Source organism: Antedon bifida, chromosome 5 (assembly GCF_963402885.1).
Source record: "Antedon bifida chromosome 5, ecAntBifi1.1, whole genome shotgun sequence".
Classification (NCBI taxonomy): domain Eukaryota; kingdom Metazoa; phylum Echinodermata; class Crinoidea; order Comatulida; family Antedonidae; genus Antedon; species Antedon bifida.
This window is the reverse complement of record NC_136230.1, coordinates 7,962,719-7,976,864: the sequence shown is the minus strand read 5'-3', so window position 1 is coordinate 7,976,864 and position 14,146 is coordinate 7,962,719. Positions and strand designations below refer to the sequence as shown.

The 14,146-nt window shown below is 33.7% G+C and overlaps 2 protein-coding genes across 3 annotated transcripts in view; both read left to right on the top strand.

Annotated features, from left to right (window-relative positions):
- The window catches only part of LOC144843137 (uncharacterized), a 49,909-nt gene extending 41,272 nt beyond the window's left edge, over positions 1–8,637 (top strand). Inside the window, exons 26-38 of one of the 2 annotated variants that reach the window (XR_013612229.1) lie at positions 150–239; positions 957–1,118; positions 1,549–1,728; positions 2,067–2,200; positions 2,756–2,861; positions 3,292–3,711; positions 4,191–4,312; positions 4,682–4,853; positions 5,271–5,459; positions 5,773–5,985; positions 6,081–6,373; positions 6,597–7,440; positions 7,477–8,637. Coding sequence is in view for 1 of the 2 variants with exons in the window: in XM_078699862.1 (XP_078555988.1) it covers positions 150–239; positions 957–1,118; positions 1,549–1,728; positions 2,067–2,200; positions 2,756–2,861; positions 3,292–3,711; positions 4,191–4,312; positions 4,682–4,853; positions 5,271–5,459; positions 5,773–5,985; positions 6,081–6,373; positions 6,597–6,857 (2,342 nt within the window). In the remaining variant the exon portion in view is untranslated. Of the gene's footprint in view, positions 1–149; positions 240–956; positions 1,119–1,548; positions 1,729–2,066; positions 2,201–2,755; positions 2,862–3,291; positions 3,712–4,190; positions 4,313–4,681; positions 4,854–5,270; positions 5,460–5,772; positions 5,986–6,080; positions 6,374–6,596 lie in introns of both variants that reach the window. The other variant, XM_078699862.1, reaches the window with a different exon arrangement.
- A 1,392-nt stretch (positions 8,638–10,029) lies between these two features.
- Positions 10,030–14,146, top strand: part of LOC144843279 (protein unc-80 homolog) — an 85,201-nt gene continuing 81,084 nt past the window's right edge. Inside the window, exons 1-2 of the mRNA XM_078700074.1 lie at positions 10,030–10,274; positions 13,751–13,799. Of these exons, the coding sequence (XP_078556200.1) occupies positions 10,180–10,274; positions 13,751–13,799 (144 nt within the window). The 5' untranslated portion in view covers positions 10,030–10,179. The remainder of the gene's footprint in view (positions 10,275–13,750; positions 13,800–14,146) is intronic.

Sequence of the window (14,146 nt, the reverse complement as noted above, 5' to 3'; positions counted from 1 at the left end):
GTTCAATCAAAGAATCATGATATTTACACTGCTTAATTTTCATCATTAGCAAAGGAAAAAAAACCTTGACTTTGAATGAAAACACAAACTTTATCTCACAGTTTTAGTAAGAAACATATTTTATTTATATATTTATTATGCTTTTTTAGGTGAAAAGGGTGTAATTGGACCAGCAGGTCTAAAAGGACAGCCAGGAAATTCTGGCATACCAGGAAACAATGGACAACCAGGAGAAAAGGGTATATTTTAATTAAATTAATCTAAAATTTCAAAAATTGGTCTTGTAGAATATCTGATGAATGAACTACTGTATTTTGAATTTGCAATTTCTGGTAAATGTAAATGGGAGAATAACCTGCGACTTGCAGCATACTGGGCTGAATTGTGTGTGGTGTGACAACACATACCACAATTTTCTACTCCCCTAAGGGTCCCTTTGTGTTGAGTGCTGGCATTAAACAGCATCCATCCAGTACACCTGGGTAACCCCCTACTCTTCCGAAAGATATCAATGGGTGCTTTAAAGTGCACACAAGCCAGGTGTGTACACTGGACCTCCAGTTTTCAAGTCCTTATCAAAGAAGACTTGTTCTACCACCAGAACAATGGTCTAGGAGTGCATTGAACCTGTGCCAATGGTATGCTGAGCCCCTGCCTTAACCGCTTGGCCACTTGACTCGACTTAAATGTAGATGTTGCAATTGTAGATTGTAATTTCTAGTGAAATGTAATTCTGTTTGTATTTGATTTTGTAACATAAATTTTTCTCTTTAATGTCTTTTGTTTGTATTTTCATTGTATGCTCTCAGGAATAATGCTTATCAATACTGTTTGTTTACTTTTTTGGTTCACATTGATTATACACAAAATTACAAAATAGTTTTGTATATTAGTTTTAAAATAAATGCTGATTCTAATGATGATCGTAATTAACGTTTTGGTCTTCTTTTGTTTAGGAGAGATTGGTAGAATTGGCATGCCTGGAAATAATGGACCAGCAGGATCACCAGGACAACCAGGGAACAAAGGATCTGTTGGAATCCCGGGAAAACCAGGATTTAACGGGAGCCCAGGAGAAAAAGGAGACAGGGGACCAAGAGGAATAGCTGGTGCTCCAGGTAGTAATATTTACTAATACTTTACTCTTCCAAATAGAAATAATAATAATAGAAAAATGTTCAAACCTAAAAGATAATAATAAATGAAACGTATGCAGCATAAACTTAATGCGTAAATGTGACCAACTCATGTACTATACTCAAATTAGGTTTATGCACAAGAATTTGATGATGAGATGCAAAGCGCACTTATTCACCAAACATTCCTTTCCCCACTCAGACTGGCTAGTGCTTACCTCAATGGTGTTTTGATTTTCAAAGACTGTGACAAACTTAGGTCAACGGTGTGTTGTTGCTTGGACCTAGAAACCATCAAACCTGTCTTGAACCGAGAAGCGAGGTCCCAATATTCCTGCATGTGCATAATGAACTAACAAGCTTCCTATTATCAAGAAGTTCATATTCAAATTTCATTTGTGTTTTGATTTAGGTAATCCTGGTAGAAATGGTCAACGTGGTCCAGACGGAGAGGATGGTGAACCTGGAAGTGATGGACCAGCTGGACCATTGGGAGAGACTGGATTACCTGGTCCTGTGGGAGAAAAGGGGCAACCAGGATTGAATGGTCTAGGAGGTATAGGAGGTTCACGTGGAGCTCCTGGTGAGAGAGGTAAGCAGTTAAGATTATAATTTGTCTGAAATAGTGTATGAATGTAAACTTGAAAAATAAAGATTAATAAAATCAGACTTTGAATTGGCCATTTTGCAGTTTTAATCAAGTTATTTGCTTGAATTTAACCAAAAATCCATTGTAATTATTTTCTTCATGAAATAGTGTAATACTAATACAGTGATTGATTGAATGATGGCCAGTATAGAAATCTGGGAAGGAATAGCAACAAAGGCATGTCATGTCGTATGATGACATCAGAGTATATGTAGTGTAAGTTTACTACACACCCAAGTTAAATTTTTAAAAAACTATCATCAAACTTAAATCATTGGCAGGTACTACAGGAGAAAAGGGTAATACTGGTCCTGGGGGTTTGAATGGCGAGCCAGGCCAACGAGGTCTTTCAGGAGCTAAGGGTGAAAAGGGCATGATTGGTATGCCAGGAGCCAAAGGAAATTCAGGGAGATCGGTAAGTAAACTGGGCTTTTAATAACCTATTTTTCATTACACACTACTACTGTACTAGCATTATAAGAAAGCAGGACTGATTTTATGTGATGCTGTGGTGGCTTTTTTTACAGGTTTTGATACATATATATTTTGTAAGATCTTACTTCAATAGAACATTAATTAAACTAGGTATGATATCTTCTATGTGGAAAAAAATAAACTTTTATGCAAGATTTTTCAGTGTTCTCGCTTTCATGAAAAATGTAGACCTGATATTAATCATACCTAAGTTTCTTGATAATTAGAGCGATATTAAAAAAATCCTGATAGTGCATAAATCTATTATTAATACTAAGCTATCTTTTGGTTAACTAAAGTTGAAAATATGCATTGCCCATGCATTCTCTACCTTTTGTTAACAAAACACATTTATACACTTTTCTATAGATGCTGATGCCCAGGATTTCTTTCTCTATAATAATTGGATCATTTTTAAAAGTATAATTCCCTCTATGATTTGGCCATATGCTTTTATAAATTGTTTATAAGTTTATACCTGATAATCAATCTTTAGGGATTTGATGGTTTCAATGGAACTCGAGGTATATCAGGAGAGAAAGGTGAACCAGGTATCGGAAGGCCAGGACAAAAAGGAGATCGAGGACCACGTGGATCCAATGGTATTGTTGTTTTCTTAACATGTTTAAGTAATTCATTATAGATTAATTTAAACTTGGTTTGTTAATAACAGAAGTTGACATCACTAGCAGAAAACCATGTATGTAAAGAAACAATTTTGTAGGTTAATTCCCATTTATAATTCTATTTTTTTTTTCAAATTGTGAAATGTAGATGTAGTACAGGATTAATCATCTTCCCTTTAACTGGAACTCAAATTATCTCTCTATATTATAGATATTAGTAGCCCTTACAAATGATAGTGTTTTCCACAAGTTTGGCACTTTCTTTTTGGCTGTTTTACTTAAACTTTTGATTTAGCTTTCTGCTTATTATATTTGTAATATCTCCATTGAGATCAAGCCCACCCCAAGCATTGTGAAAGTAATTTGCCTTTCGATAAACATTAAGTAAAATACCATTTGATTTCAGGTACACCAGGACGTATCGGTTCCCCAGGACCTAACGGTGATGAAGGTGAGGCTGGTATACCAGGAAGTAGAGGTAGTGAAGGACCAATGGGTTCTGTTGGACCATCTGGTGTTAAAGGAGATAGAGGCCCACAGGGTAATGATGGCGAAAATGGTGAAAAAGGTGAAAAGGGGCTAAGAGGATTATCAGGCCGGCCAGGAAGAGATGGAGAACCTGGAGTTAATGGTAGTCCAGGAGCCAATGGAGAACCTGGACAGGTCGGACCTAAAGGATTGGATGGAAGAAAAGGTGTACAAGGACCGAGAGGGCAAACGGGTACTTTTGGCATACGTGGAGAGAAGGGTAATCCTGGACGTAATGCCCTACCATGCTCAGCACAGAAGGGTGATAAAGGTGAACGTGGTCCTACTGGTGCAGATGGTAAGATATTTACTTTATGTTTTTCAAGGTTGCTCTTGAAATACATGAATTTTGGGATGTGATAATTCATTAATGATTAGTATGTTTAATAACTTACACTTGATAGTAAGGCCATCTTGTCCAGAGGTAGGACCCTCATCCTTTTTTCAAAATTCAAAAAAAAAACTTCTTCAGGTAAAATGCTTTCAGCTGTCATAAACACTGCTTCTGAAGGATTTTGTTGATAATTTTACATTTGTACAATTTCTTTGAATGGCCTTGTAATCCACTTTTAAGTGTATAGCTGAAGAAGTGTTGGCTGGATCCTTGTATTGGACCAACTTGTGGATTGTTTTTTATTTGAGAAGAACACAGCTTTAAACAGTGATTCTGCACTCTTCAACGATATTTGCTTGCACTAAACTTAAACAGTACCAAGGTTTTTTTCGGCTAGACCAATATAATATAAACAATTAATGATATTTTTGTTTTCACTTAAGGAAATCCTGGAGTACAAGGTCCTAGTGGCTTGATTGGTATTCCAGGAGAAATTGGACAAAAGGGTGATGTTGGTCGTCCTGGATTTGGAGTTCAGGGTGAAAGAGGCCCCAAGGGTAATTCGGTATGTACCAGTTTGTCAAAAAGATATCATATATTATGACATCATCATGTCCATATATGGACATATCACATAAGTTTTGATGGTGTAGGCAGAAAAATCTACAAAAAATAAGAGGTTAAAGCTTGGGTTCCACTAGGGCACAAGGCAATGATGTAAGCATGAACCTATAATAGGTCCATGATGTAAAATCAATGCAAGAGAGTTGACCAATGACAAGTGACAGTTTGTAAAATCCATCACTTGTGATTGGTCAAATTACTTGCATTGGGTCCTAGATGAGAACCAAACTACATAGAGGTTCATACGAGAGGTTCATAACAATATTTGTCGATTATTGGACAAACAAACAACTCTGTTTCATTCTTAAAGGGTATACCTGGTTCATTTGGAGCAAAGGGTGATCGTGGAGCAGACGGTCCCCCAGGAAGTCCTGCTTTTCCATGTGCTAAGGGTGAGGCTGGAGAACCAGGAAGTAGAGGATCACCAGGTGAACCTGGAAGGTCTGGACGTCCGGGTGATCAAGGGGAAAAAGGAAATCTAGGTAAGTGTATGATTTGATTTGAATTTATTAGGAAAATCATCATAAAAAATACATACAAAGTGATAACATAAATTACTGACATTACAAATATATATATAAAATAAAAATAAAATATATTTATAAAAGATTTTCCAGGATAGCCCAAAAAGCTTATTAGCTTATTTCCATTGGTATGCAGTTACAAGAACACATGCAAATTAATTAAACCATAGTCTAAGTCAATTTCTATTTCCACAATCCAACCTTCAACAGCGTTTGGTGAAAATGAATATTCTAGGTTTTGATTGTGATGATTTATTTTGTATTTTGTATTGTATGTTACTGTTTATGGATGTACTATATGAAATAAAAGAAATTAATAAATGAATGATTGTTTACCTTTATTATATTATTTCTCTTTACACTTGTATATATCAGGTCCCCAAGGGCTTATAGGAAGCAAAGGTAGGCCTGGTGTCATAGGACTTCAAGGTGTAAATGGTGAACCTGGACAACCAGGTGCTGCAGGCATTCCAGGATCAAAGGGTGAACGTGGACCAGATGGACGACGTGGATTGAATGGTCAAACAGGACCAAAGGGCGACCAAGGCGGGAAGGGAGATCGAGGTAAATGTTGCTATTACTGTCTTGATTCACTAGTACAACTTTGTTTCTTTTAAATATGTATTTTGTCCCCCAAAACATTTAACTTTTGCCGAAAAAAAGCAGAAAATGATTTATTAAAAAAAAACCAAAAAAAAAAACCCAGAAACTCAGTTAAATTTTTTTTTTCACTCCAATTTATGGTGTGAATAACTATTATGTGGCATTACAATGTCATAGTCAACAAAATTGTTATAAATAATTGTTAAGGGGACAATATATTTTTAATAAAACAGGATATAACTCCCAATTTACCCTATATAATCTTGTTTGACAGGCCCAGGAGGACAAAGAGGACCTCTGGGATATAAAGGACAGCCAGGGCCAGCAGGAGCTCAAGGATTACAAGCACCTCCTGCTGGATTCTACTTAACCAGACATAGTCAAAGTACACAGGTTCCTGATTGTCCTGGCGGCACCACTAGGATGTGGGATGGATATAGTTTCCTGTATGCCCAAGGAAATGAAAGAGCTCACGGACAAGACTTAGGTAATGCTCGATGTAATAATATTCTATACCAAATCTCATCTTTCAATTTGCGAATCTGATTACCTATATTTTCGTTTACATTTTTGCAAATACAGGTCAACCAGGGTCATGTTTAAGAAGATTTAGCACCATGCCATTCCTCTTCTGTAACATTCAGAACACATGTAACTTTGCGAACCGTAATGACTACTCCTATTGGCTGTCAACGAATCAACCAATGCCGATGGATATGGCACCTATCAAATCCAATGAAATGCGTCCGTTTGTTAGTCGTTGCAGCGTCTGTGAGGCCCCAGCTCAAACACTAGCAGTTCACAGTCAAACTATACTTATACCAGACTGTCCAAGTGGTTGGACTGAACTTTGGATTGGTTACAGTTTTGTTATGGTAAAAAATGTTTTATTGCTAACCATGTACACAAGCCATGCGTGGAAACAACAATTCTATCAGAACTTTCAACTGTTTTATTTTGAATTGTGTTTTTTCCATTGCTGTTGCATAAGTAGTAGTTGTATTAATAATAGTTTTTGTAAACAGTTTTGTAATAACATTGAATAATTATGAAAAATGTTTCGTAACACCTAATTTTTAATTTTCTTTCATTTTGCAGCATACTGGTGCTGGAGCAGAAGGCTCAGGACAATCTCTTGCTTCCCCTGGATCCTGCCTAGAAGAATTCCGTCCATCTCCCTTTATTGAATGCCATGGTGATGGTAAATGTAATTACTATGCAACAACATACAGTTTTTGGCTGGCCACTATTGATCGTAACGGACAATTCACTAAACCAAGCTCGGAAACCATAAAAATAAATCAAGTTAACCGTATTAGTAGATGTAAAGTATGCAGCCGGGGTCCATTAGTTACATAATCTGAGATTTTCTGCTGTAACATGGTTATTCTCTAAAAATCCTAAGTTAGCAACAAGAATTAGTGCCTATATTTCAATCATATTTAATAACATATTCACATAATACATATATTTTTACCCATGACAATCTAAAATTTTAAAAAGTTTCAAATTAATTAACATGTATATATTCTGTTTGATATTTCTATACATTAAACAAAAGTATTTTTTATTATTATATCTTTCGTATGTTGAATGTATTTTGGCATGGTTAACTTAATGTAGACAGCCCAGATAACAGTTGACAATATTGCATGTGTTAGTTAACACAAAGTGGCATGTACACAAGTCGTTTTTTAGTCAGATTTTACTTTTTCTCTAGAAGAGTGTCATATATCTAAGTTGGGTCATGTATAAAAATGTTTAAGGTATGTTTAAGTTCTACATCCTGGATACGTCACTGAGCATACAGTAGGCCTGCAGTGCTTGTATCATAGGAGCAGGTGGTTGCTGTATACTTTGCTGAACCTTGGCCTACTTGCATGTGTTAGCATAAAGTAAAGTCATAATTTTGGTAATAATATCTCAGTTTAGTGAGCTGTCTGTCCTCCTTGGTCAGTTGATAAGCGAAGAATAGGAGAAAACTCAGTCTTGGCTTAGATTTTAAGAAAGTTTTCATGTACAATAAATAATTTTATACTGTAAATTGGAAACATTTTGAACAATAATATTTCCAAATTTCTGGACACAAATGCTGCAAGAACCTCATTTCAGAACATTTTATTTACTACTTTTTGTATACATTATCAGTTATTATTACTTTTTGTAATTAGATTTTAAAACCATTGTAGAAAAATGGTTATATTTTAGAGAATTTGTATATGTTAGTTACATATATAAAAACCCACTGTATCATGGTGCTATACAAATTTGTGTACTAAACTATTTTTGTTTAGTTTATAATTTTGTTCAAACTTTTCCCTATTTTACAATTAAGAAAAAAATATACAATTTTATGCAAATCTAAGAAAATAGAAAGTTTATCAAATTCATAGTGCTGTAGTAACATTTAATTATTCTAGTACTACAGGTATATGTACGTTTGATAAATGCTGCGGTAGATCTTGAGCCTCCGTCATCTCATCTATTTTTGTGTATTTTAAATCGTTGTTCTGATTTGTATAATTATGTAGTTTAGGCAGACCATATAACCATTACTGAAGTTAGTATTTTAGAACAGAACTGTACTATAGATTTGAAAATACTTAATGAATTGGTATGGGTTAGGGGTCATGCCAAAGTTATTCTACTGCAGCTATATTTTAACCTGTTTTCTACAATTATTTAGCAAGACTGACTTTTACATTGCAACAAACTATAAAACCATATTTTATTGCAGTAAAACAATATAGTTACTGCAGTAGAATAACTTTGATCCCCCCTTATTGAGTGCACTGCAACACCATCAAAGACTACAAAGTAATAAAGCATATTGAACACCAATGCAAGATCACAAACAATGTTTTTGTAGTTTTCGTAATTTCTTGCCCGACTTACAAAAATCGTAAATTTTGCAGTCGTAGTTGTCATCATGTATTGGCTATGCTCTATTGCTTTGTATTCATCGGAGTGTCCTATTTTGTAATTTAACAAAAAATCAACATACATTTCATAGCTATTATACTGAATTTATGAAAATTTCAGTCAATATTCAATCACTCAATCAATTTACACTGTTAACAAAAAATACTGTTATTATCTTTCTCTTAGAAGATTCAAAGAACACAAATAAATTATCCAATAGAAATGTGTTGTGTGTTTTGCAGGTTTTATATTTAAGTGGAACTTTATTTTCAATTTTCTGTAAAAAGTCGATCATTTTCAGGACAGTAAAATATACATTTTATAACGCAGTTTCTTCAACACTTGGTACTGCATAAATAAAATGCGTTTGTTACACAGTATCATGTAAACCTCCTGATGCTGTATCTTGACCATCATTAAAATCCATCTTGCGCCCTCTCTGCGTGCACATTTTTGCCAAATTATCCATCTGTAACAGGGAAATAGTGGAATGAAAGTCTGCCCTCTATTGTTTGCAGGTTTAATTAGTATCCAACTTCAAAACTTTATTTGTATGTTAATTACTACCTTATATTATTATAATCGCAAACCATTTATATACTTTCCCCACATCAGCAGAGCACTCGTTCCTTGATCACATTATATTGTTGTTATTCAACAACCATGAAATCATGCAGCATAAACTATAAATATGATGTAAACATTCAATTATAACAAATATCCAATCAAATATATCTTAAAACAATACAGTATTATGTAATAGATATATTTATAAATACCGTTTTCTTGCAACTATGTTTTTTTCTCCCCAACATTTATACCTTAAACTCTGAAGATTGTGGAGCAGTCAAAACTAGAACAGAAAAGATTTGTTCAAAAACGAAAGAATACGGTTTGATACAATGATGATGCTAATATTCAATAAACAATAATGATATAAATGGGCCCACGTAATAATATTTTCCATTCAAGTGCAGCCGAATATTAAATTAATTAAGAAAGTCTTGTGTCAATCGTTCACAGAGTTCTTCCAATTATTGCAATTATGGTAATTGGTAGTATACTTAATTAATTATGTACCTGCACATAAGACTGTCAAGCATATGTCGATTAATTAAACTCTACGAATATTAATATTAATGAACAGTTCATAATGAACATTTTTCAAAAAGTCACTAATGAGTCATGTGATTGTGGGGGATCTCACTCACTGCTCTGTAATCAATTGTGCAAAGTTGATATATATCTAATTTAATTTTAATTCATTTTCGTGGAGAAAATTGTAATTATCGGGGAAAAAACAAAGCCATACATTTAGTAGGCGTTTACGTCACATTATAGGAGGGTATCATTAAAACATTTACTGGGCCTAATACAGTAGTCAAAAGTATTTTAATCTTTATAGACTGTTGGTGCATGGCTCATTGAATTTTAACAAAATTGATATAGCAACTTCTAAAACATTTTAACCGCTTTTTCAAGCCGATCCCACGTATGTTAATTAGCGCCAAATATAAACTTTCAAGAGGCGGATTGCTGGAGCGTATTCGTGTGATGCGGTGCGGCGGCGGAGAACCATTCAGTTGATCGCTGATGATTACCGCAACAGGAGAGGTGTTGCATACACGGCCGCCGAATGGGAACATACGATGTAAAATGCACGAATGATATTTACGAGTGATTAAATCATCTCTCTTGTTCCAAATGTACATAATGTTGTTTATTTTAAGTTGGGAGTAAAGCAGTATTTGGAAAAATCATGGTGAAGCGAAAAAATACCGAAGACAAGGAAGATAGGAACGCTGCTAAGCAGATACCATTACCTATCCAAATTTTTCTTTGGCGGCAGACAAGGTGAGTGGACCCCAGTGAAGAGGAGGTGTACGATCGATATAGCACGGTTACGTTATAAGCTTGATTGCATAGCCGTGATTTAATCAAACACGCATCATTACTTGATATTAGCAGTTAAAATCGAATGCCTTATTACATACATTAATTATTCTTAAATGGGAGTATTTTAGGCATTTTTATTTTGAGTGAAACTAATTGGATCAATTTATTCCAGACTGGTGCACCACTAATTTATGATGCCTAATTTATATCATCAATTAGTTGACAAACTTGTTTAACGTCAAGTCCGCGCCTATTTAATATTTTACAGAGCATGATGTTTTTTTTTAAAATGTCGTATTTGTTGTCATTTATTAATTTTTACATTTTTTAAAAGATGAAACATGAATTGTCTTATAAAAATGAAATAATAATTTAAATTAAAGGTCATGTGTACAGATATTTTAATGAATTAAAAAATAATGTGATTTGTTTTACTCAATTGGTTCTGACAAAATCACATCTCAGTATTTCATTTTCACGATGTTCCATGCGGCCATGAGCCAATCTTTTAAACTCAATAAGTGTGGCATGTCTTGAAAATGAAAGATCGCTAATGTTGTATGCGCAATCTGACGCGAAACTGAACTGGAGCCGGACCGGACCATGCCTGAAAGATGCTTTTGGCTATATACTTGTGTATATATTTTTTTCCAAAAGTTTTTGTTTTGTACATTGTTTACTGTATCAATGTGCACAAACCTCAACAAGAATTACATACCAGATCAAAAATACTATAATGCTGCTGGTATACAATTTAAAAGCCTAAAATTTCCATTATAAAACAGCTGCATGTATAGTTTGCATTCATAAATTATGCTATTATGTTGACCAAAATCAGTTTAAACATAATATGTAGTAATTGATTTTACAGATGAATGAGAAATTCTATCTGCTTTTTGAATGAAGAATGATATATTTTATTTATATACAGTATAATGATATCTCATTCTGATTTAGCTTTTTGCTTATTTATATCTCCATTGAGATCCTGCCACCCACACCATTGTCTTTTTTTCTTTATTTTGCCTTTCGATTATAACTCTTAAAAGAAAAATATTTGCATTGTATTCATAAACAACAGAAATGTCATGTGACATGTACTTAGCCAAATGGATACATGGCCAAATATGGTCAAACAAATAAGTACATTTAGCCAGTTAAATGGCGTTCCAACATTAACTACTAGTTATGATTTACTAGTATTTGGGGAATTAACATTAACTGGACTGTCCCAAAGCCAGACAAAGTGTGTCCAGTTTTAGAGAGTTGATTGTAATTTAATTTTTTATCCAATTCTAATGTCAAATGATAATTGCAGTAAATTATCCGCATAGAAGTTTTTCCGATTGCGACAGAGAAGGTACTTTTATGGTTGACATTTATTACAATACACTTATGAAACAATTCTTAACCTAGAATATCATTCATGCAATGTAAATATCTATATTCAACCCCATGATTAGTTGATATGTGGCGCATTACCTAAATTGACACGTCATTAATTTCCCATCAGTGTCTGTGCAACTTTAAATGATAAATCTCTTTTAAAACCTGGGGAGATTGCTCCTGTTATTAGTTGCATTTTCTCAGGTACATGTTGCATTTCTTCTCCTTTTTCATTTTCTCCTGTTAGTTGCATTTTCTCTCCTCTTGCATTTTCTCATTTTAGTTGCATTTTCTCAGGTATGTTGCATTTCCTCTCCTCTTACATTTTCTCCTGATAGTTGCATTTTTTCAAGCACATGTTGCATTTCCTCTCCTCTTACATTTTCTCCTGTTAGTTGCATTTTCTCATGTTAGTTGCATTTCCTCTCCTCTTACATTTTCTCCTGTTAGTTGCAATTTCTCCTATTAGTTGCATTTTCTCAGACATATTGTATCTCCTACATTTTCTCCTGTTAGTTGCATTTTCTCATGTTAGTTGCATTTCCTCTCCTCTTACATTTTCTCCTGTTAGTTGCAATTTCTCTTGTTAGTTGCATTTTCTCAGACATATTGCATCTCCTCCTACATTTTCTCCTGTTAGTTGCATTATCTCTTGTTAGTTGCATTTTTTCTCAGGTATGTTGCATTATTCTCTCCTCTTACATTATCTCCTATTAGTTGCATTTCACGTCTAACTTGCATTTCTTCTCCTTTTTCATTTTCTCCTGTTAGTTGCATTTTCTCCTGTTAAATTGTCTCTTGAATGCTAGTTGCATTAAAAATAGAAAATTAATACTCATGTTTATAATAATTGAGAAACCTGTTATGTAGTAAAAATCAGTGAAAATAAAAATGGAAGTTTGTTCCACTTGTTTTATTAACTTTTAAAATACTTAATAAACAAAAACAGAACATTTTGACACAGTTAGCAGATATTTATTTACTCTGAATTATTACACATTATTATAATATTTCTGAAGTAAGAAAGAAGACATTTATTGTTGGCTATCTGTGGTATACCCTTTTTATTGAGACTATGCTTGAGACTATTACTTTGAAACCCTTTACACATTGCCACCACTTTTATTCATTCATATCATTAGACTGAGTAAAACAAATCTAAAATATATGATGATGAATGAGAATGTACCTTAATCTAATTTCTGTACATTAGTCCTTGTAATACCTGCAAGGACATTTCTTCATGATAAGATCATAAATTGAGCATAGCTTGATTTTCAGTAATAATTTACATGTACAGTATGTTTCCACCTCCAAAAGAAAATTTCAATTACTGAATCAAATGATGCTTGAAACATAGCTTTACAGTGGGATGGAACTGTTAACATTTATTTAGGGTTGTCATGTACATCTCACTGATTGGAAGGCTAGCAAGTGAAAATTCTCTGATGTTAATTCTGATAATCAGTGAAGTGGTGTTTCCATTACCATAACAGGAATTTATGCATTATTACAAAATGTCAGAATAAATTCGAACATTCTATTTATTACATTTTTTAAAATTTCATGAACAGTATGTAACATTTCTACCTTCTAACATTTAACAATCTTTAATTAGAAATTTAGATATGATTCCCTTCATATAGCTTTTAGTTTACTTGTCATGTTGACAACTTGTGGTAAATGCTTTAAATCTTCTTTCATACATTGTTATCATTTTATGTTTAAATTAATAAATATCTGTTATATATTGTTGAATGTGTGAAAAATAGATGAAACAAACAGTCAGTAAAACTAATAATTAATTATTGTGGAGAATTAATTTTAATTTGTAAAACATGTGGAACACAAAATTTAAGAAATGAGGAAGCCCAGCTATATAAACATGACCAACTAATGTGTGGCTATACTCAAACACAGTATAGGAAGATGATGAGGATGTAATGATAATTCAATAATTAGTACCCACATTTTAAAATTATAAAACATTTTTGGTGGTACCGGTAAACAGAAATGTTTCATACAAAACTCTTCTTTTTTCCTTTTAGTCCATTCATACGTCCAAAACTGGGCAAGCTCTATGAAGCCAGTTGTGTGGTAAGTATGTCGCATTTTCTAAAGGCTAAATCAGATAGCGTCATACGACGAGGACCGGCAAAACATCTCGTCAGGAGAAAATTAATTAAATTTTAAGTCTTCCAACAACCTAAAACTATGCCTGACGCTATCTCATGACGACTCGTCTTGTCAGGATTCAACTCACACAGCACCGACGCGTCAAGACGTTTGGTCGGGTCTCGTTGTAAAATGTTGTCTGAATTGGCATTAAGATATACTGTAATATTTTCAAAGATGTTTATTATATACTGAAAATAAAGACAACATTACAAAGCTTTCATAATTATTAAGTATAAATTACTAAGTCTTGCTATAAGTATAAAGCA